This window comes from Orbicella faveolata, unplaced genomic scaffold, assembly GCF_042242905.1.
Source record: "Orbicella faveolata isolate gen_17 unplaced genomic scaffold, um_ofav_v1 contig_12, whole genome shotgun sequence".
In the NCBI taxonomy this organism is placed as follows: Eukaryota; Metazoa; Cnidaria; class Anthozoa; order Scleractinia; family Merulinidae; genus Orbicella; species Orbicella faveolata.
This window is the reverse complement of record NW_028301539.1, coordinates 11,460,001-11,480,765: the sequence shown is the minus strand read 5'-3', so window position 1 is coordinate 11,480,765 and position 20,765 is coordinate 11,460,001. Positions and strand designations below refer to the sequence as shown.

Sequence of the window (20,765 nt, the reverse complement as noted above, 5' to 3'; positions counted from 1 at the left end):
GTCACCTGCTGGGAATAAATGGTATTTTGTTGGACGCGATGGTACACCTTGCAGCACTTGCAGAAATAAAACATGTCTTACTTTACGCGGGTGCTCTTAGCACAGGAATTGCAATTTCAGTTGAGAAAGAAGCCTTGAAGGATGTCATTAAATTATTCTCATCAATGACAGTAGAAATGCTATTAATTGACAATGCAATTTCTACTTGCGATTCTTTAAAATCAGATTATGCCCTCCTTACTGTTGCACTTACAAACTGCATTACCTTAACAGCATGCTTTACTGCATTCGGTATACATAAACTTTGTCGTTCCAAGACCTCGAACCAGGACGTTACACTGCCAACATCCACCAATGCAACCTTGTTTTTACACAGAAGTGTAGGAGATATCTGCACCGTTTTTGTAGACTTGAGTTTAACTTGGAGGGAGGTTATTGATATGGTGAATTTCAACCATTCCTTTACGATTACACCATCGACAAGAATTACCTGGTGTGGAAAGAACTTGAGGTCCGACTTACCTCTTTTGGAGTATGGAATTCACAATCTAAACACGCTTTTCATTGAGGACATGGGCCTGAAGGGTGGAGCTCCCGACTGGGACGATGAAGATAGTGATGCAGACTGTAGGGTAGGTTTACGCCCTTTGAGACAATGACACAAGTTTGCGTTACATAGTTGTAGTAGGAGTAGGGGAAGGTGGACTTAATTTTCAAGTGTAGCTTTTCTTTTTTTTTTAAAGGAATATCTTTCAGAGGAGTCGATGTGGGATACAAGCACAGAGGATGTTTTGTCGGAAAGTGATAGCGAGGAATCTTTTGCATCACTACCACAGCAGGTAACTAGTGAAGAGTATCGAGCCAATCAGTTTGTCATAAATGGTGAAATTACCGTCTAACCTAACAGAACTTACTAAATAATCCCGTTTCTTTGGTGTGCAAAGCCGAAGGAAAATTTTCGACACCCGTGAGTTGTTCATAGTTGTGCTCACTGACATTTCAATTTCAATTTCAGGACTCTTGGACACCAACCACTTGTGGTAAAGGCGGGCATTCCAAGAGGAGAGCGAAGATGCTGAGTGAAGACCAAATGCGCGCCGACCAAAAGGAATGGTGTTGTCCATTAAAGTGTTCCGAAAAAATAAGCTTTGGAGATTTTAAGCAGGCCAGAACGTCGTTTTGGGGCGATTGCTCGGAAAAGCAGCAGCGAGAGTTCGTTTTTTCCTTTTTCCAGGTTGCAGGCGGGACAACAGTGGCACGTGCTAACAACTTGAAATTTCTTATAGCTGGAAAGCAGGTGTGCAGGAAAGCATGGCTCAGGGCCCATCACATCTCCAATGGAAGGTTAGTTGTAAACAGTGATTTGAAAGCACGAGAAAGGTCTGAGGGAAAAAGGCCAACTTTGTAACCAGGAACGAAGTAGCAAAAACTCCACTCAAACTTTCCTCTTTTTAGTGAAATAGAATTTCATGGAAGTTATAATTAGCAATGAGAGGCACGAACCGCCAATAACTCTGCTGTTGAGAGAAGTGCAACTCCGAAATCCGTTCGCAGTATGCGTAAGAGAAATATACGAAAGTAGACTCACGCAAGAGACGTTGTTTTTGGTGAAACAGCAACAAGGGCAATATGTCAGCACCCCCATACAGTGATACTTTGAAAATTTGCCCTCGACTAAAATCACATTTTTCGATCTGAAGGTTCTACAGTCTTTGGGATGACTTCAAAAGGGGGCGTAGATCTCCGTCATCGATGAATAAAACTTCTTCAAAAGGCCTTTCTACAAAAGCAATTAAGGCGAGGGCATGGTTTCAGGAATTTGTGAGGACATCTGGAGATAGCATGCCACACGAGGATAAAGTCTGTCTCCCTGCTTGCCTCAAAAAAAAGGGACATCTACAAGATGTACCTTCAGGATATGGAACGTATGAGGAACCCTTCCACAGTGTCCTGGGAGACCTTTCGTAAAGTCTGGGAGAATTACTTCTCTCATGTAACTATTCCAAAGGTATGGTTGACCGACAGTGGCAATTTATGTTTGTTTTGCTTCGCCGAAAATGTTTTCGTTTTTATACTAATGTTTTCATACTAACGATAGCTTGTGGAAGAAAACAATGTAAGTTGATTCTCGTGTACCATTTTGACATATTGCCATTTCTTTTCCAAAGTAAAGACAAGGATTTTGCTCAAAGGTTTATTTATGTTATGATGTGCTTCTCGTATCCTAAATTAAAACCTAATTTTTGAATTTCTTTTCTTCTTCTTCCTCTTCTTCATCTTCAGGAGAGCCGATTCACAAAATGTGGAGTATGTGTCTTACTGAAAGACTATTTGAAAGTCACCAGAAATAAGGAAAAGAGGGAAGAACTGATGATAATGAAGCAGTATCATAACAAGTAGCAGATGTAAGTTTTTTTCCGCATTTATAAATCCTTGAAAAGGAGCTCGTAAGTGGGCGGCTTCTAACTACTTTTGAAATACGTTAGGCAAGAGAGAGAACAGTACTACCGCCACCAGATGCTCGCTGAGGAAAGACCAAAGAAATACCTTAGCCTGATAATAGACGGGATGGATCAAGCGAAAACAAATATTCCTCGCTTTCCAGAAGCTTCAAAGGTAGGCTAAGAATTCCCCTTTCGCATCTGAAGATCACTAATTTATTGCCCACCAATCGATTCTCCATTGGATGTCGCTTTGCCAACAACTCAGTTTTATTTTTCATAAGGCTGCGGAATCCAGCTTTCTAAGGACGCATGTTACTGGCGTGTTGTCGCATGGAGATGGGAAAGCATTCGCATTCATTGACAAACTGGAGTGGCCTCATGACTCGAATTTGACAATCAACATTCTCGTTAACGTTCTCCTTAAAACAGCAAAGGTTTGTAAAAATAAAGTTTTGTCTGATTATAGCTCGAACTTAAACGTCTTACATTTACTGATTTCAAATAATCATATTTACTTATTAAGTAACTTTGTTTTCTCTATGTAGAGATTAAATGGTAGATAGGGAGTTTGATGTAAAATCTTGCCAGGAGATTCGTAGCTATTTGTTTCAGACGGGTTTCGTGTAGGTTGTGCAATATATTGTGGTGTTATAATTCTTACACTTCTATTCTTTAACTTCTTTTCCTGAAATGGGTATGCGGCGCAAAGAGTATGCGATTCAGCTGAACAGTACATATAGATAGGAGAGGCAGCAGCTCCAGGAGGAGTAGTAATAGTACTATTATAACACTTTTTTTCAGAAGGGAAGATTACCCCCCGTATTATACTTACAGATGGACAATTGTTACCGAGAATGTAAGAACCGATACATCATGGCATTTTGCGCTTTTCTCGTGCAGAAAAAAATATTTAAGAAGGTGGGTAGAGTAATACTTTTACATAAACGTCTGGAAATACATATACTGTGTTACAATGTTGTTCAAATTGAACTGAAGAAATGTGTGTTTGCTAAATATTTTAAAACACCAATGTGTTCGCACAAAATAAGTTAAAAAATCAATCAATACAAAAACAAGCACATTCTTCATATGTTCTAAGGGACCAATACACTTCCTGCAGAAGGCCACTTCCAGTAAAACACGGCATTTTCATAACAAGAAGAAAGGTTGTTTTCACACGTAATATTTTTTCACAGGTCCGACTCTCGTTTCTAATGGTGGGGCATACTCATGAGGATGTTGACCAGGTTTGATTGATTTGTTGGAAAAGCTTTTTTTAGTTATAACGAAGGACAAGTTGATATGCTGATTCACAGAGGTGAACTTTGGAGCCCTTTGTTGGAGCCCAAAGCGGCTAACTTACTTTCCCCTTTTTGCAAGTCACTTGATGTTCGAATTCCAAACAAAACATTCGAAAACCAATCCTTTCTTTTCTTTTCTAGTTTTTTAGTAGGATTGCTCAAAAACTTCGAAAGACGGCTGTGAGCACAATTCCAGAGCTTTGTGATGCCATATCCCAGAGTTTTACACCTAGACCGGATGTTTATGAGGTGACACAGATGTATGATTATAAATCCTGGTTGGAGCCTTTCGCGTCGCAGTTGTCAAATCACATCTACCCACACGCTTTCAAATTTGAGGAGAAGGAAGGGACTGTTCAGATGTTTTACAAGAGCTGGACCAGCAACGAACTGTGGTTGCCAAATGAAGATAGTGGCCTGGTTGTTCTTTCTAGTGTTCCCACTGGTAGACCAAGTCTCCTCCGACCAGACTACAAGAAATCTTTGGAAATACTAGAGCTAGCAAACAAAGTTGAGAAGTGTCGCGTGAGACTCGATATCTGCCAGCGTGGATGGTGGAGGGAGTACCTTTCATCAGAACAGGAGATAAGGAAGCTGTGGTCTTCTGCCAGTGAAGAACAACTGTTAGAGATGGGCAAAGAAGGCTGGTTTATTTCCCTTCTCTCGCCCTTCAGCCAAAAAGATCTGAGAGAAAATTCCTTGCCAGGAGAAAACGAGACGGATATGGATGGGAAACTTGCAATGCTTGTAGAAAAAGTTAACAAGTTTCCAGAGGTAGTACTATAAGGTTTAATAGCTCGTGTTAATTGCATGTTCCTAATATGTTCTAATATATATTTCGCTGTTAAGTATTTATACGAGATTTTTCAAATATTACAGTTGCAAAAAGCCTACGTAAACCTGACACTTTTCAGGTAGTAATACACCTTACATTACTTCTATTGTAAACAAATGTTATGCACGTATAAACTAAGTAGGAATGAAAAAGTCAACGTTTTGCCTGCATTAACTATAGTTCTTTTATCTGATTTTAGGTAGTCGTAGGACGGCCAAAGAAGACTCAGGTATGACAGGTATTCTTCACCTTACACGATAACCGGTGCCCCTTGTGCTGCTCTAATTCTAGTAACATTCATTGAATTGGCTTTGTTGCGTTGGGTTTTGTCTATCCAAACCGAGAACTAGCTACCTTGGGAAGCGCAGCTTTAGCTACAGTGCATGGTGCTTCTCTACGAAACAATCCTGTTGAGCAAGTTCATCAGGCCAAATAGACCTCTTTAGCTTTGGAGGTTTGTTTTCCCATTGCAGACCACATGATGATACTCTAGAGAATTCTTGCTTTCAAATTTTTAAATAGTCGCATGTGTATGAATGATTAATTTTAAGATGGATAAAAGAAACATTCTCTAGAGAATATCACGTGATCAACAATGGGAAAACAAACCGCCTAAGCTAAAGAGGGCTATTAAGAGAGGCGTTTATTATTTTCAAGTATTTTTGGCTCCAGAAAATCCACACCGCAAAAATTTCAACAAGTTTAAGAGAATTGCTGAATTGCACATGAAGAATACCGAAAACGGATATTTTTAAGCCGTGTTTCTAAATAAATTTTTCATCTATTCATCGCGGTTGAACGCACTGAGTACATGATTATGTGACGCAGGGAACTGCTTGGAACATAAGAAGTATTAGAAAAGCACTAAGTTACAGCCGAGTGCGGCACCAGTTTCTTGGCCCGAATAAGTCTTATTCAGTTTGTGTTATACTCTGCATTTCAGGTAGCAAAGAAAAAGAACGAGATAAAAACAGGGAATAGAAAAAGAAAGGGCGACCAAGAGGAATCAGAACAAAGCAGAAATATAACGGCAAAGAGAAATAAAACAGCTTAGGAAAGAAGTTGAGGTTGCAACCGTTTGTTCTCTGTAAACGTACCGTATTGCTTTTTACTCACACAGTATAATGTATAGTCACTGAGTTTCACATCGCCAAAGATTCAACTGCAAGTAAAATTCTTGGTCTTTGCTTATTATTGTTCTTGACACAAAAGAGCGGTATAATTTGTACTCATTTAGTACAATGTCACCGCAGATTTATCTTAAAGGATAATGTTCAGCCGTCTTCATCATAGAAGCACTAGGCATGATGCTAAGACAGAATAAATCCCTATCGGTGACATTTCCAGGGCCGCTTATTTGGTTGCTTAGCTTTATTGAGATTTAATTCTCCTCTAGGTCTTTTTATCGCCAAGCAATATATTGCAAACAAAGTGGTGCTTATGTTTTAATTTGTACTCAATGAGTATATGCCACAGATTTCTTGTGTGGTATAATTCTCGGTCTCAATTTTGCCGACCTAGATCTGATTGCAAATAAAGGCAGTGTCAATGTAGAAGTTGCGAATAGAGCTGTACCGATCTTTTTAGACTTTAAAAGTAGTAATTTGTAAAGTAATTAAAACTGAAATCGTGAAACCTTTTAATTTTCAATTGTAATTATAGATATTCAGTCAAGCTGTCAATGTTTAGTAGTCTTACTACTGGTTCTACTTACATGCAAAGAGTATAATTTGTACTCATTGAGTACGAGATAGCGATTGAGTTAATGTTAAGCGTAATTCTCGATATTCGGTAGCCTTGCTACTAGTTTTACTTAAAGAGTATACTTTGTACTCATTGAGTACAAGATAGCGATTGACTTAATGTTAAACGTAACTTTCGATATTCGGTAGCCTTGCTACTAGTTTTACTTAAAGAGTATACTTTGTACTCATTGAGTACGAGATGGCGATTGAGTTAATGTTAAGCGTAATTCTCGATATTTGGTACCCTTGCTACTAGTTTTACTTAGAGTATACTTTGTACTCATTGAGTACGAGATAACAATTGACTTAATGTTAAGCGTAATTCTCGATATTCGGTAGCCTTGCTACTAGTTTTACTTAAAGAGTATAATTTGTACTCATTGAGTACGAGATAGCAATTGAGTTAATGTTACGCGTAATTCTCGATATTCGGTAGCCTTCCTACTAGTTTTACTTAAAGAGTATAATTTGTACTCATTGAGTACGAGATAGCGATTGAGTTAATGTTAAACGTAATTCTCGATCTTCAGTCAAGCTGTCGATGTTTGGTAGTCTTCTTCTGGATTTACTTAAAAAGTATCATTTGCACTCACTGAGTACTGAGCATCACAACGGCGGCATAGACGCACATAGCTGTGGACCTCTATTGTGAACTGTTATATTCTCGCAATAAAATATAAGCAATGCACTGCACTAGATGCTTTGAGCTGTTTCACGGACCTTTCGAAGAACATTGCCATCACTTGCTCTTTCACACCAAGATTATCGAGCAGAAAGTATCAGTGGTAACAAACAAAGAAATAGAGTGCGTCTTAGGAGTGTGTCGAGAGGTGCTGGGACGAATTGTTGTCTGTGAAATATGATAACTTGTTTACTATATTCTTGGTTCTTCCCCTCAAAACGATTATAGAAGCGACTTAACCATTACTTACAACGTCACTTTTAGTCCCAGAAGTATTTCATCAAGTGGAAATTTAGGCAATTGATACTAAGGTGAGAGTTTTCGGGCACTAACTTAAGTCATACGACACCTTCACATCCATTCCTGAAGAGTGACGTACTGTTGAATGACGTACTCTATTGCGTGAACAGTCTCGAATTTCGTCGCGTGTCGCGTGTTCAATGTTGTGCAAAGGCTAAACGATTAAAAACTTACATGTACCTGTGCTTGAGTACTTGTGTTTCTCCAGTGTATCAATATTATTGATAATCCAACGAAAGTGAGGGGAAATATATCATATACATCGAGGGAAAACTAATGCTTCGAGTCATGAGGATGGATGTTAAAATCTTGAATTCGATGCGCTAGCGGCGGCAGGGTTTTCCGACTTTCCAAGGTAAGCGTGAATAATACAGAGCTCTGGTAAATTAGAATGAGAATTGATACCGTAATTTATTTACTAGTTGTAAATTCCAACTTAAATGCGAGATTAAACTAAGCTAGAAATAACGGGTTTCCATTAATTGAGATGTTTGCTTCTGCCGGATTGTAGGTTGTCTCGGGAGGTTGTTGATAACCCAAGGCGATCGAGGCCGCGTTTATCCTAAGTCAGTGAAAATACATCAACGGACAGCACAATTTTCGCTGAAAATGTTGCCATCAATACAACTTAAATGCTGTATTATTTAATTTCTTGACATCTGCGACATTTTAGGATATAATATATAGGACAACTTTTCGCACTACAATTTATCAACGCGCTTTTATTAAGGAAAACGATGATTGACAACTAATACCTTCTTTGCCATATTTTGGTGAGCAAAGCTGAACACGCACGTTTCATTCTGAATGTTAGCTTTTAATTTGCTGTTGGCAGACTTTTTAAGTTCACAATCGTACTGATTGGGTTTATTTTGTACTAAAGAAGTCATACTTCTACTCATTGAGTTCAAATTTGGTGACCTGTCTTCATCCTACTTCCTGATTGGTTGGTAAATACTTATTCAGTACAGTGAAGTCAACTTAATGAGTTAGCGATCTGTGATTGGTTTATCGCATACTTATTAGTTCATTCCAGATTCTCTTTGTGTGTTCCGGAATAGTTTTAGCCTGTGTTGGTAGTATAAGTGCCATTAGCGGATTTCAGTTGCTTGTAAAACCAAAACCAAAGTAATAATCGGGCAAATCACAATAAAAGCAAAACAATGCAATGCCTCAAAAAAAAATGCTCACAGATTCGTTGAGAAATTGGCGCAATCAGAGCATAGTAATTCAAAACTAAATAAATAAAAAGCGAAATTGCTTTCAACACTCGATTGTCAACCACTGTATAGTTTAGGTTTGCTGAACAGTATAAATAAGAAATGCATAAACGAGAGTTGAAAATAATAACCAATATAGCCAATATTATAGCATGTTTTACCCGGTACTCGATGAAGTATCGGTGGTATGCCATTTCGGACGAGTATCGATCGAGATATTTACCAAGTAGCAACTCTTCTCTCCTTCTCACATACAATGTAATTCAATTTAAGTGATGTAATTCCTGTTTTATGCGTTTTTTCTTCCTTATACAGCCCTATCGGTTACTATTTACTTTTTTTACGTTATATTTACATATCTACGTATCAGCTAGGAATTGGAGGAATAAAATAAATAAATAAATAATCAAGTAGCAACTGATATTCGTGAAGTATCAGTGCACTCTCAACTATATCGGCATTTATTATCCATCAAATATTTTTTTACAATAACTGAGTGAATTCTTGCGTGCTGATTGGCAAATTTTTATAATCAGGCATGCATGAATCGCTATGGATATCGCACTTGCGTGGGGATCTTGAAAACTTCGCCAAACTATTTACAGTTCAGCGCTGTTCAATTCTTGAAAGTAAATCAAAAATTGCAACCAAACGAAACTACTTTAAAGAGAAAATTTTCAAAATTGTTTTCAAGGTGAATTTTTGTTCAGATTGGATGAGATCTGTTTAATTTTTCTGTGTTCAAAGTAAAACAAGCGGACTAAACTTGTTAATAATTCAGCAGGCTTTCAAGAATTTCCGAATGGAATAAAGGTTAGCTATAGAACTTCTGTCTCTGCATTCTGTTTTGGAGTTATTGAGCGTAGTTTGAAATTTATGACGCCGTACATTTCAGGATCGTTTTCGTTCAAACATTTCACTCACACTTTTACTTAAAGAAAGTCTAATCAATTGTAAAAGAGAAATTGACGTCAGCTTTTCATGCCTCATGGATACACAGCTACTTTGAAAAATGTTATAATGAAATTCATGATCAATAACAGGGCAGACGCATGAAAAACTGATGCAGCCAAAAATTTAAAAATTATTCCCAGAAGTGGAGGTAAATAGTACCTTGCTAATCACCTCTGAGTTAACCAATCAGCACGTGCAGAAACCACTATTCACTTGTGTGGTATATGGATATTCCCCAAGTGATGATTCCCAGTTGCCGAAATTTGTTTTAGTTTCTCGTCCTGGAAAAATTGTTAAAATGAATAGAACTAAATATTTTGAATAGACTAACATTTCGAGCAGCGACAGAATAAAAGGTCTCCCAAATGCAGCCATGTGTAAAAATATTTAAAGGATGATAAGCTCACAGTTTTTCTCGAGCTTCGCTCTCGAAAAAAAGGTCGCTTCTCAGAACAAATAACGTCCACGCATATTTTGTTCCAATTTAATAGCGGTTTTTTCCCCTGCGAAACAAATTCCCAGTAGTCTGGGAATTCCTAGGAATTCCAAGTTATTCCAAGACATGCAAATTATGCTTTATCTAAGACCTTGGAATTTCTGGGAATATTTGGGAATAGTGGAAGTATGACTGGGAATTATTGGGAATTCCTAGGAATTCCAAGTTACTCCAAGCCATGCAAATTATGCTTAATCCAAGACCTTGGAATTTCTGTGAATATTTGGGAATAGTGAAAAGTGTGACTGGGAATTATTGGGAATTCCTAGGAACTCCTATTATTTCTCAGACTGTTTTAAAAAATGTTTGGAATATCTCGGAATTTTTGGGAATAGCTAACACATGAAATATTGTTGGAAATTTCTGTAAATTTCCCAAAATGTCATAATTAAAGATGAACTCAGTGCATGAATCAGTTTCTCTGAATTAGTAAAAATCAACAGGATCATTTCTCTGGAGTTCCATACCTTTTTATTGTTGTCAAGCTCCAAGGTAATTATTTCCAAACAAATGTACATTAATTCCAGTTTAAGTCTGACAACTCAACATAAAACTATAGCACTGATAACATTGCTTTTTAGATCCAACATGATTTGTTAGTGTATATGTGCCCGTATGGACCCTTAAAGCAAACACTCAGAGGTTAACTGATAGAAAAATGGATGCTCTTAGATTTGATAAATAGATTAAGCAAAAAATTACTGTCAGCATAAATGAATATATATCATTTGCAATTTCAATAAAATCAAAAGTATATATCTGCATGTATATATTTAATATAATTGTAGATTCACACACATACCCATCACAGCCCATTGTTGAACAATTTTTGACTTGATCCTTTATGACTTTAGGAAAAAGAGGAAGACATCTCTCACAGATGTCAGAAATGAAAAGCTCACAGTTTCCACACACTTGCTGTACATTTGTAGAACTGTACTGTGACATTCTCTGGACAAATTACCGGTAGTTTCATTAAAACAAAGATATCTTTAGCAGCCTCTCATTGTCATACAATGTCTTGACATTAAGGCCAGAATAGCCATAGAGGCATATTCTTTGGCAGAAAATGTTTTTTCTTGGGAACAATTAGTTTCACTTTCATCAGGGGAGTCCAGTGAATGGCTGTCAGTGTAAGAGTTCTCAATTTCTTCAGAGGAGTCAGAACTAGAAACTTCAACATCATTATCTGAATCACTGTCTGTGGACAAATCTGAGTTGTTGTGTATTACATCAATTGGTATTTCTGTAGTCTTTTCAGGTATAGGCAACTCAATTTCATCAAAAGCTTCTGTGAAGCTTCAATTCTTGCATAAAGGTTGACTCCATAATCCATCAAAGTCATCCACAACATTTTTGCCAACAGCCATCTCACTCAGGTGAGCCGAAAACTCTGAGGTGTTCTGTTCATGGTGCTGGAAATGATCTCCAGGAAAAAGTGATGCAAGAGAGGGAGGTGATGTCAACTAGGCTGTGAAGACTGCTTTAAGCGATTTATGTGGTCAAATCCTGTGGATTTTGGCATGGGTATAGTGGAATCATCAATATGTTTCTTGTATTTCCTCGTCCTCGCGGTCACTTTAATTCACGACACAACAAAATCAAAAGAATAAAGATTATGTCAGTCAGTGGGAAACAAATAAATAACTGACATAAATAAATGACAAATAAAAAAACCTACATCTTGATGTATTGAAAAGACTATAGATCTCATATAATGTTAATCCTTATGAATAATTCAAAGGAAAAACTGACAAGCATTGCAAATTTATACTTGCTGCATTGTGCCGAGTGGGTGTTGAAACACATGGGCTCTCAAAATAGATTTGGTGGACTTACAACAAGCTTAAGTTTATTTCGCAGAATTTATCTCGTTTCCTCAGGTCGATCTGAAACCTTTTAGGTGAATTTCGGCTTTTAGGGTTTTTAAAGAGCACACAATGCATTGCTTAGTTTGATTTATTTAGAATTTTAGCTTATCATAACAGAAAATCCCTATAAAATTGGATTCCTTACCTTTGCAGTGAACTTGATTTAAGTGCCTCACGATCCTTTGTTATCTTGACAACCGTCGGGAGCAGATCAACCAGTTAAAATACATTCCATTTTCCTCCTTGATTTCTTCGTGAAAAGTTTGTGTAGTTTTTTCCTTTTGAAGCAAGACCCATCTTTTAAAAGACCACCAAAACAGCGTGGCAAGGGAAACAGACTTGCCACCGAAAGCGACTGGTCCGGCAACCTCGTTGCCAGTCTCTCTCTCCTTCTTCTCCAGTTTCCATTCTCTCCTCAACTGATTAACTGAACCAATCACAGCACGCGAATTTTCACGTGACTATCCTCATGACTGAACGTGACAAAGATCACTTTATTCATCCTCTTTTGGCACCCATCTTTGAATTCAGCGTAAACGGTTGATCGCTCGTGCGTTTTAGTAGTCATTTCACTTGCTGTGCTCCTGTGACCAGAAGAAAACAGCGCGAGTGCCATTAACAAGAAACAAGTTATTCTTGGCGAAGATTTGGAGCTAAAAGAAAGTCTTACTGTGGATGTTTCAACGGGAAAAATTCAAAGGGCAGATTCGCCGTATACAAAATTATTTGGTGAGTAATCAAATTCAAGTAACCTTACATTATACAAAGTAAATTCTTGTATTTAGACAAAAGCTTTTCAATGAACTTTATCATCACGAATCATACACGAGTGGGTCACTCAGTCATGGCATGAAATGAATTCTGGCTAAAGCAAAGTTGAAACAATTTAGGTTGCCCAGAGTGCATGCCTAAACAATTTGATTTGTGAATAACAAGTCGTTTCTCTCGCCACACTTGTTCAAACGAAACAAATATAGCAGTTCTCTCTGATCCCAGTCAAAGTTCTTGACAAAACTCCAACGAGGCAGCCACAGTGTGCATGAGTTTGATAATATCTCCTGGTTGTTTCAGCCTGACTGTATGGCAATCCGTGTTGATCTTCAATTTTTGTCCATCCGTATATTCTTTTGCGTTTACTCTATTATTTAAATGTTCCTTTAATGTTTTAAGTGTCTTTTTTAATATTTCTAATGTCTAAATTTGGCTAAAAATCATGATATTTTTCCTCCAATTCGAGAGTTGTTGATACACTTATAGAAGAAGGAAAACCTTGATTTAATCTACTGTAAGCTCAAGATTTATATAACATTTATCAATGGTATACAAGCACCTTCACAATTATCAAGTCTTCTCCTTTAACATTTCAACCAGCTTACAGTCAGGTCTTAATTAGCTCCATGTATTAAACTGTGAGCACATAAATATTTGGATCTCAGTCTTACAGTACCTCATATATATCGCAATGTGATGTATTTTTTAAAGTTTGTTTTAGATGTCATACAACAAAGATGAAGATGAAGAGGCTAGCTATTGACACCCTAATTAGAGGGCAACAAAAGAAGCTGCAGAATCAACAGAAATAACTGAACAGCAGCTAAGTTTGCCCAAACTCAGGCTTTTTTAATTTTATGGAATGTTTCAGTTTTGTTCTTATTGATTCCGTACAATCATGAAAATCCAGATTTGTTCCACATAATAACAATAATTTAAGCTAAAATCTTGTGTATGGAAAATTGTTGGATTTGAACACTAAAAAAGTAAGTAAATTATCTGAAAAAGTTCTCTTTTTATCAAACATGTAAAAGTTTGACCTTCAAATCTGTTTTTTTTTACTTTTGATTCTTGATGTAATGAAAAAGAAACAGGATAATTATTCTTATGTTTAAATTCATGAAAGCCAATGTAATAAACCATTGATTTAACACCTGTTTGATGTGATATCAGTGACTTTATTTGTTATTTTAATGCCGGGCATTAATCATCAAAATTTTGCCTGGCCCACAAATGATACAAAATTCCCAGTTTTTCTCAGATTTTCCAAAAAATTCCAACCTATTCTCAAAAAATCCTAGAAATTCCAAGTTATTCTCAGAAATTCCTAGGAATTTTTGGGAATTTTAAGGAATTTTCAAGGTGAGTATATTTCAGTTGGAATTCCTAGGAATTCCGAGTCCAAATTACCGTGAAAATTCACACCTTAGATTCCTAGGAATTCCTAGGAATTCTTAGGAATTCCTAGGAATTTTTCCTAGGAATTCTTAGGAAATTCCTAGGAATTCCTAGGAATTCTTAAAGTTATCTCACAAGGGTTTGTCAATGGAGTATCGATCCAGGCATCGACCGATACTCGTTCGGAATTGATTGAGATATCGGTCGACTATCGGCTGCTGTCTATGTATCAGTAATATGTCATATCGGTAGAGTACTGATCGAGGTATCGACCGAGTGGCAACCAATATATCGACCGATATACTCGGGGACGTGACGATTAAGTATCAGTGAAGTATTGCTGAAGTATCAACTATAGCGGCCAACATGTGTGTACAGACAAAGCGGTTTAATGTCGACCAAGTCTCAATCGATACTCGACCGACACTCAGTCGACATATCTACCATGTATGGACCGAGCATCGGTCGAGTATTGATCAAGACATCCCGATCGATGTGTTGACCGATGTATCAGTCGAGGCCCCCCATAAGATACATGATCCGGTCCTTCTTTGATATGGCTACATGTCTGTTAATTGGTGCAGAGTTACCCAAACAGTTGTGGACTTATGCAGTGCCGACTCAGCACATATATGCAACAGATGCTAAAACCATGGAACAGGTGAAAGTCCATATGAGTGTTTGAAAGGTATTAAACCCAGTTCGTCTAACATCCATGTATTTGGTACAGTGTATTATGCATATGTACAGAACAAAACCAAATTAGATGCCTAAGCTGTGGGCTATGACAGGTCCAGCCCTGCATTTCTTGAGTATTACATCTGGGTCAAGGCTTACTATGAAACTCTGGAAACCTACATTTCAAAGCGTTATGCAAGGAAATTGTCACCTGTTGAAGCAGCACAGGAAGCCTAAAAACATATGCTACTTCCTACCCCATGCCATTTTGAATCCCAACAAACTGGGAAAGATTAGAGTGGTGTTTGATGCTGCAGAATCTCATAAAGGAACTTCCTTGAATGACCAATTAGTGAAATCCCCTAACCTGCGAAACTCTCTTCTGGGTGTCATTATGAGGTTCACATTGCACACTGTTCCTATGATTGCTGATGTCAAACAGGGTTTGCCATAAGCTCCAGCAACCAGCAAAAGTTGCTGTCTCATCATCGTGGGCACGCCAGCTAGTTTATTTTGAAGATAACTTTTTTTGGTAAGGAAAAATATCACTCGTGGTAGTAAAAAAATCCTTGGAGCCACAAGGTCCAATACAACTTGAACCTTTTGGGCTATAATTTTTGCTATAAGTTACAGTATTTTCTAGTTTTCTGAAGTGGGAGGTAAAAACTTAGCTACTACAAGTGGGCACCAAGCAGTGATGGCAGTTTAGTTTTCATCCTTTCCACATGATAGCTTTAAGGATGGTATTGCTCATAGCCATTTGATTACTTTTTTTAAAATGAGTTCAGTTTCTTGAAGTGGTGTGTAGATTTTCATGCCGAAATAACAAGTGAAATTCTCCTTAATTCTTGTGGTTGGAGATTTTTGCGCCTGGACATGGACACCAAGCTGTGAAGGCAGCACAAAACAGAATACACCAATTCCAGAAAACAACCCAAAGTCGCACCGAAACAAGGCTGAATAGCCCTCACAGTAAATATTCCAACTACCATGGCGAATGAAGAAAAGTTAATCTCTCTTCTGATGATATTCCTGGCCCCAGTTTGAGCGAAGAACAGATTGAAAAATTGATACTAAGCTAATTGAAATTCTGGCGTAAAAGTTGCCGTATAAATTAAGGTGGCAAAATAAAGGAACTTTTGGAAAGATATGTTTGCCATCCTTCGATTGTCTCAATCTCTCACATGCCAAAAAACCTGTTCTCACCATTTTTATTGCCTAAAAGAACTTTATTCATGGTCGGTTGAGGAAAAAGAATCTGAATGAAATGAAGATTTTAAAAATCTACAACCCTGACCCAAAGAATAGCTTTACTAAAGCTAAAGTAGCTTAAAGTAGTAAAACTGATAAAGCAAGAGCTTGAAAGAACACATGGAAGTAAATTTAAAAATTGTTCTGGATATTGGGAATATTGTAACAAAACATCCAAACGTAAACAAATTTCCATTGGCTGATTCATTTTTCACTGATGACTTCAGTCTTCTCAAGTTAAGTAGAGAACATCCGATCTCCTCATGAATTAACAATCGGTGCAAGACAATGAGACAAATCCTTCAGCTCAAAAGATGCTAATCACAGTATCAAACAAGACCACGACCTACTCGCCAAGAATGGTACAAACGAGGGTTCAGTACATTGACAGCATCTTGGGTTACAGGGTAGGATGCAATCACAAAGCTGATTCATTAGTGAAATCGCCAATAAAATTATCAAAGTGTACCAGTGTAACAAAGACTATCAGCCACATGCCATGAAAAATGGCCTAGAATATTAGCAACTACTAATGAACAAGTACATTGAAATAATGCATCAACAGGGATAGACGAAGGTGCAAGCAACAAAATGTTTTTTTTGTTTGAGAGAAAAGGGAAATTTTGGGGCCTCCCCAGCTGAGCTGGTTACAGACCGAAGTAAGAGCAATCTCCATGAAATCATTGAAGCCAAGAATGTCATTGTTATGGATGGTGAGGCCCTGAAAGATTGCCTTATATAATCAATGTGCAAAATGTTTGATACTGGTTTAAAAGTAAACAAGAGTCATTTACTTCAGTTTATGAACTGCAATGCACAACAACTTCTCTTTGTTGTGAACAGACTTTGGAATGTCCTGGCTATATATTGGAAGTAACTGAGAATTTTTAATGAGCGAATTGCCTTGGACACAGAATGGTGGAAGGAGAGAATATCAAACAATTTATGATACATATATTATATATGAACTGGCTTACCTAATGCTTAGAGATTATGTGATTATTGCTAAGCCAGAATAAATAATGTATATCAAAGTTCCAATAAGTTTGTCCAGCATCTAATACAAGAGGATTCAGCTACTTCTAGTTTTTATCTGGTAATGTTGCAGCGAGTGAATATTTCAAAATAGTTCACAACAATTGGGAATCCATAAGATCATACAATGTAGGAAATTGTCAATGAGGTCAAATTCAATTGCACTTTTTTGTTATTGACAAATTATACACCAGACCATGTGTCCTTCTATGTTACACCCTGTGCCAGAAAACAGAACATCAAGCCACATAATGTACACTTTCAATATGGTGAAAATCACCAAATATTTAATTGCCACTGACAAACAATATCATGCACTGTTTACATTCACTACCAAATGACAAATTAAACATTAGGTGTCAGGAATTATTAGATAACTAATTTTTCTGCCAGTCAACAAGCACATAGCTCACTATCCAGGGTTGATTAACAATTCTACACAACCTTAGTGGAATTACAGCATCAAATATATGCCATCCATTTATTCTCCTAATAGCCATTTCAGCTTGTATTCTTACATTTGAAGAAGCTAGTCATAAAAGGGGATAAGTGACGATTTTGGTTGCTTTTCTTTTTTCTTGCTCCAAATTAGCTGAAGTTTTGCATGTGGTCTTCAATGTAATAGAAAAATGTGGTTCTGTATTTTTGTCGCTGGTTTTTGCTTTGTTTTCGAGTTAAAACGTAGGCAAAAAACTTGGCTTTTCCTAGCCATGTCTTTAGGAGTTTATTTGTTGAACAGCAAACAGGCAGACTGTTTATAGTGTATGAAGTCAAAACCAAATCCCACAGCATATAGAGCAGAAATCTGGGAACGGATTGTTTACACCGGTTATTGTGACGTGAACACAACACGTGAATCGATCGAGCGTCAAACGAAATGCCATCAAACAAAACAGAGATGTGCCGCATTAGAGCTCTGTCAACTAATATCTTAAGCATTGTTTTAAAGTACCTTGTGTGCCTACCTGGTGGTTGAGAGGCATCATAAAGCCTCGATAAACCCGTAAGTCATCAGCACGTTTTAAAGAATCAAAATGTGTTCTGAAACTTCGAAGGCAGCTGATATACCGTAATCGTGTTATCGGCGTTCAAAGTCAGATCAAGCCAGGTAGCAAAGTCCAAGAGCAGTTGTTGCCCAAGAAAAATACCCTCTGGTGAGTTGTGGCCCATTTGCCAAGCGTTGCTAGCGTCAAAGTTTGGAAAGCGAGAACTGGTTTTAGACTTATAAAATTTGTCTTGTATCAACCGCCATGTCTTCCCGCGCACGAGGTGTAAAGACCCTTCCCAGCATGCATTGCGATTACGTTCTGCAGACGTTTCTCGAACTGGTAACTAGATTTAAACATAATAATGGCCAGCAAGTGGCGATCGATTGTAACAGATCTGTGATCCAGTTTGCGTTGATTTTATTTCAAATCGGCATGATTTGTAGTGTTTTGAGCTTCTGGGATCAGGGGACATGCAGATGTATGGAGACCCGTACGTTGCGCAGAAGGGTTAATCTGTTAATCTGTCAGCCCTATTTATAGAGCGTTTTCACGTGCAGTCATCAAATTCTTAAATCCAAAACTAAACAGCCGCCAAAGTTCTTATCCTCATCAGGCATAAGAGGTACCAGCGCATTTTGAACTTGGAAGTTATGGCGGTGCGTGACATCAAGCTACGATCGCGTTTGTCGAAAACTATGTTTTATCTCGTGATTTTTTAGCCATTGAAGACGTTGCCAAATTACCATTTTCAGGAGCCCATCATGGGCTCCTACCATTTTGCTGTTTTCTAAGTGAAACCAACATCCTTGCCATCACGCGTTAACGTCAAATTAACATTTTAACCTATTTAGACCTGAAATCAACATCATCGAGCTTATGCGCTGCGTAAAATTGACATTTTGCTGGTTTCTAAGTGAAACCAACATCCTTGCCGTCACACGTCAACGTGAAATCAACATTTAAACCTTTTTTGACCTAAAAGCAACATTTTTGAGCTTATACGTTGCGTGGAATTGACATTTTGCTGGTTTCTAAGAGAAATCAACCTCCTTGCCGTCACGCGTTAACGTGAAATCAACATTTTAACCTATTTAGACCTGAAATCAACATCATTGAGCTTATGCGCTGCGTGAAATTGACATTTTGCTGGTTTCTAAGTGAAACCAACATCCTTGCCGTCACGCGTTAACGCAAAATCAACATTTTAACCTATTTAGACCCGAAATCAACATCATTGAGCTTATGCGCTGCATGAAATTGACATTTTGCTGGTCTCTAAGTGAAACCAACATCCTTGCCGACACGCGTTAACGTGAAATCAACATTTTAACCTATTTAGACCTGAAATCAACATCATTGAGCTTATGCACTGCGTAAAATTGACATTTTGCTGGTTTCTAAGTGAAACCAACATCCTTGCCGTCACGCGTTAACGTGAAATCAACATTTAAACCTTTTTTGACCTAAAATCAACATCATTGAGCTTATGCGTTGCGTGAAATTGACATTTTGCTGGTTTCTAAGTGAAACCAACATCCTTGCCGTCACGCGTTAACGTGAAATCAACATTTAAACCTTTTTTGACCTAAAAGCAACATTTTTGAGCTTATACGTTGCGTGGAATTGACATTTTGCTGGTTTCTAAGAGAAATCAACCTCCTTGCCGTCACCCGTTAACGTCAAATCAACATTTTAACCTACTTAGACCTGAAATCAACATCATTGAGCTTATGCGCTGCGTAAAATTGACATTTTGCTGGTTTCTAAGAGAAATCAACCTCCTTGCCGTCACGCGTTAACGTGAAATCAACATTTTAACCTATTTAGACCTGAAATCAACATCATTGAGCTTATGCGTTGCGTGAAATTGACATTTTGCTGGTTTCTAAGTGAAACCAACATCCTTGCCGTCACGCGTTGACGTGAAATCAACATTTAAACCTTTTTTGACCTAAAATCAACATTTTTGAGCTTATACGTTGCGTGAAATTCACATTTTGCTGCTTTCTAAGTAAGATCAAAGTCCCTGCGGTCGCGGCGGGCCGATCCTTTGTTATGATAAACCGAGGCGAGACTTCGACTTATAACAAAGGCTTGGCTTGGCTATTATAACAAAGGATCGGCTCTGTTTATCATAACAAAGGCCCGGCTTCGTTTATTTGCAGCCTCGGCGGGAAAAGGGCGTTAGGTATTTTAATCAAAAGTGAACTTTGTCGAAAACGCTCCAAATTTCGCATAGAGTTTTGTTTAGGTATGTTTAGCAATGTCCCGTAGTTTTTGCGCTAAACCTTGCTCCGTTTTCAGGATATTGCGTATGCAAAAAACCACTCGGTTTTCCTAGCTGCGTCCTTATAAAGCGAAGCAAAAACCAGCGGCAAAAATACAGGAACACGTTTTTCTATTACATTGAAGACCACATGCAAAAATTCAGCTAATTTGGAACAAGAAAAACGAAAAGCAACCAAAATCGTCACTTATCCCCTTTTATGACTAGCCTCTTCATTTACAGTTCTGGTTCATGGTTGAAAAACAGTCCTCCTAAGAAAATTAGTAAAATTATCGTCAGCTCTGATTTACTTGGTCGCATATAAGGGATGAAGATTATGACCTTCTTGCTTGCCAGTAAATGCTGTCTATCAAATCCCTGACATTAGGGAAATTCCTAGGAGGCCTTAAAATGTGTTGTCCGACTTTTATTAGTTCACTCTGCTTCTCCAGGTGTTGGGTGTCTGACCTTTAATAATAATAATAATAATAATATCATCAGTATCATCAATAGCTGTGAGAATCTTTAA

The 20,765-nt window shown here is 37.8% G+C and overlaps 1 protein-coding gene and 3 long non-coding RNA genes across 4 annotated transcripts in view; 2 read left to right on the top strand and 2 right to left on the bottom strand.

The window, feature by feature from the left end:
• Positions 1-2,637: 2,637 nt before the first annotated feature.
• On the top strand, positions 2,638-5,799 carry LOC149116635 (uncharacterized). The gene is made up of 6 exons (XM_089282387.1): positions 2,638-2,878; positions 3,246-3,362; positions 3,641-3,691; positions 3,887-4,519; positions 4,780-4,809; positions 5,524-5,799. The coding sequence occupies exons 1-6, from the start codon at positions 2,687-2,689 to the stop codon at positions 5,632-5,634; spliced, it is 1,134 nt and encodes a 377-aa protein (XP_089138513.1). The 5' UTR covers positions 2,638-2,686; the 3' UTR covers positions 5,635-5,799.
• Positions 5,800-10,425: 4,626 nt separating this feature from the next.
• On the bottom strand, positions 10,426-12,332 carry LOC149116634 (uncharacterized). The gene is made up of 2 exons (XR_016205425.1): positions 11,994-12,332; positions 10,426-11,555 (listed from the first exon to the last, which is right to left on the bottom strand). It is a non-coding gene; the product is annotated as an uncharacterized LOC149116634 (long non-coding RNA).
• A 116-nt stretch (positions 12,333-12,448) lies between these two features.
• On the top strand, positions 12,449-13,786 carry LOC149116633 (uncharacterized). The gene is made up of 2 exons (XR_016205426.1): positions 12,449-12,577; positions 13,331-13,786. It is a non-coding gene; the product is annotated as an uncharacterized LOC149116633 (long non-coding RNA).
• A 6,670-nt stretch (positions 13,787-20,456) lies between these two features.
• LOC149116627 (uncharacterized) overlaps positions 20,457-20,765 on the bottom strand; it is a 55,925-nt gene continuing 55,616 nt past the window's right edge. The window contains exon 4 of the long non-coding RNA XR_016205423.1: positions 20,457-20,704. This is a non-coding gene — a long non-coding RNA (uncharacterized LOC149116627). The remainder of the gene's footprint in view (positions 20,705-20,765) is intronic.